The sequence below is a fragment of the Austrofundulus limnaeus genome, unplaced genomic scaffold (genome assembly GCF_001266775.1).
Source record: "Austrofundulus limnaeus strain Quisiro unplaced genomic scaffold, Austrofundulus_limnaeus-1.0 Scaffold21, whole genome shotgun sequence".
In the NCBI taxonomy this organism is placed as follows: Eukaryota; Metazoa; Chordata; class Actinopteri; order Cyprinodontiformes; family Rivulidae; genus Austrofundulus; species Austrofundulus limnaeus.
This window is the reverse complement of record NW_013952423.1, coordinates 2,816,914-2,818,457: the sequence shown is the minus strand read 5'-3', so window position 1 is coordinate 2,818,457 and position 1,544 is coordinate 2,816,914. Positions and strand designations below refer to the sequence as shown.

The window sequence follows — 1,544 nt, the reverse complement described above, 5'->3', positions numbered from 1 at the left end:
ATATATTACAATTATAATATTTAAAACATAAAATATTGAAAAGAATTTAATCTCTATCTCACTGTCTTACATAAATAAATAATAAAATGAAAAAATATATGACAGTTGAAACAAATGTTTAAGAGTCACTACAATTCTTAGATTCAAAATTCATACTTGGTTTATCATGAACTAGAGAAAAAATATGACCGATCCAAGCAAAAGATGGAACATGCCCAATCRGAAACCAAATCTGTTACCACTGGATGACTGTGTTGAGTCTCCTGTGGGGTTTGCAGCACTCAACGTTGTGGTGATTGATGTAGGAGTTGGATTATCTGGTGAGCGATTACAKAGARTGSTGTTACAAGGAGGCATTGTACCAGTGATGGTACCAGTAGTATTCAGGAATACCAGATCAAACAGGCTTTGAGCATCTCTATTTATATTTGGAGTGACACAACCCTGCAGTGGATGAGTTGTAGACTGCTTTGTCACTGTGGAGAGAAAAAAAAAAATTAAAAAGTTGATTTAATTTTCCAGCACTTGCTTTTGTTAACAAAACACAACATGGTGTATCTGATTATTAGTTATATTTCACAATTTATTGGTCTAAATATTTATTTATCTCTTTAAAGTGAAAAGTCCTGAATATAATTTTGTACAATTTAAGAAACCGTTTAAGATGTTGAGGTTTGTTTGAGGTATTGAGTTTTGTATATTGAAGAAATTTATAGTTGTTAGAGGTTAGTACTGATGTTAAAAGCACAACACTATATTTTTAGGTTTTCTTTTTATAATGTTGATAATGTTTAATCTATTGTGTTTTGATTGAAAAAGGTTCATTACATGTCCGAATTATATAACAACACATAATCAACCGTTATGAGAACAGTAGGTGAGAATTTTGTCTGAATGCCTGTGATTCAGCCGTAGGTCATAGGGGGCGAACTCAGGCATTGAAGACCCTGTATAAATTGATTAACTTCCTGGTTTTTCGCCAGTGTGGTTTCCTGTCAGCTCCGGTGACATTAAACCTTACTCAGTTCCAGAATTCTGGGGTTATATGTTTTGATTCCTTCTACAAATCYTTTTATTTAACAATGGTGGTTTTAATATTGACTTCAGTCTATTGAATACGTATTTTTCTTACAATACATTGAAGTACCAACTTGTGTTTTGAAGCAATAACTATTTTTAAGATTGAAGTACTTTCCATCAATTTTAGATAATATGTAATTTAAAAGGGATTTGGATGCTAGATTAGTAAACTGTCCAAACTAAAAATGTACCATTTGCACTGAAACAGTTGGTCTCCTGTCCTGAACATTGTACTGTAGACAGACACTTAGAAGTGTTGGCCTCACAAATAAAACACATCAAGTCATTGGAGGGTTGAATGGTGGGAACTGTTGCAAAAAATAAATAAATAAAAAACACAGAATGAAGTTTTACAAACAAGTAAAATGAATAAATCTTAGACTTGTGTTTTCTGTCTGTGATGAATCTTACAAGGTAGAGTTTGTGTGTTGCAGTTGTCAGTGTTGCAGCAGAAAGCAGAAGCA

General features: G+C 32.6%; 1 protein-coding gene across 1 annotated transcript in view; it reads right to left on the bottom strand.

Moving 5' to 3' along the window:
• The window catches only part of LOC106514666 (phospholipase A2 inhibitor and Ly6/PLAUR domain-containing protein), a 29,978-nt gene that overhangs the window by 24,751 nt on the left and 3,683 nt on the right, over positions 1–1,544 (bottom strand). The window contains exon 4 of the mRNA XM_014004062.1: positions 1,272–1,388. Within this exon, the coding sequence (XP_013859516.1) occupies positions 1,272–1,388 (117 nt within the window). The remainder of the gene's footprint in view (positions 1–1,271; positions 1,389–1,544) is intronic.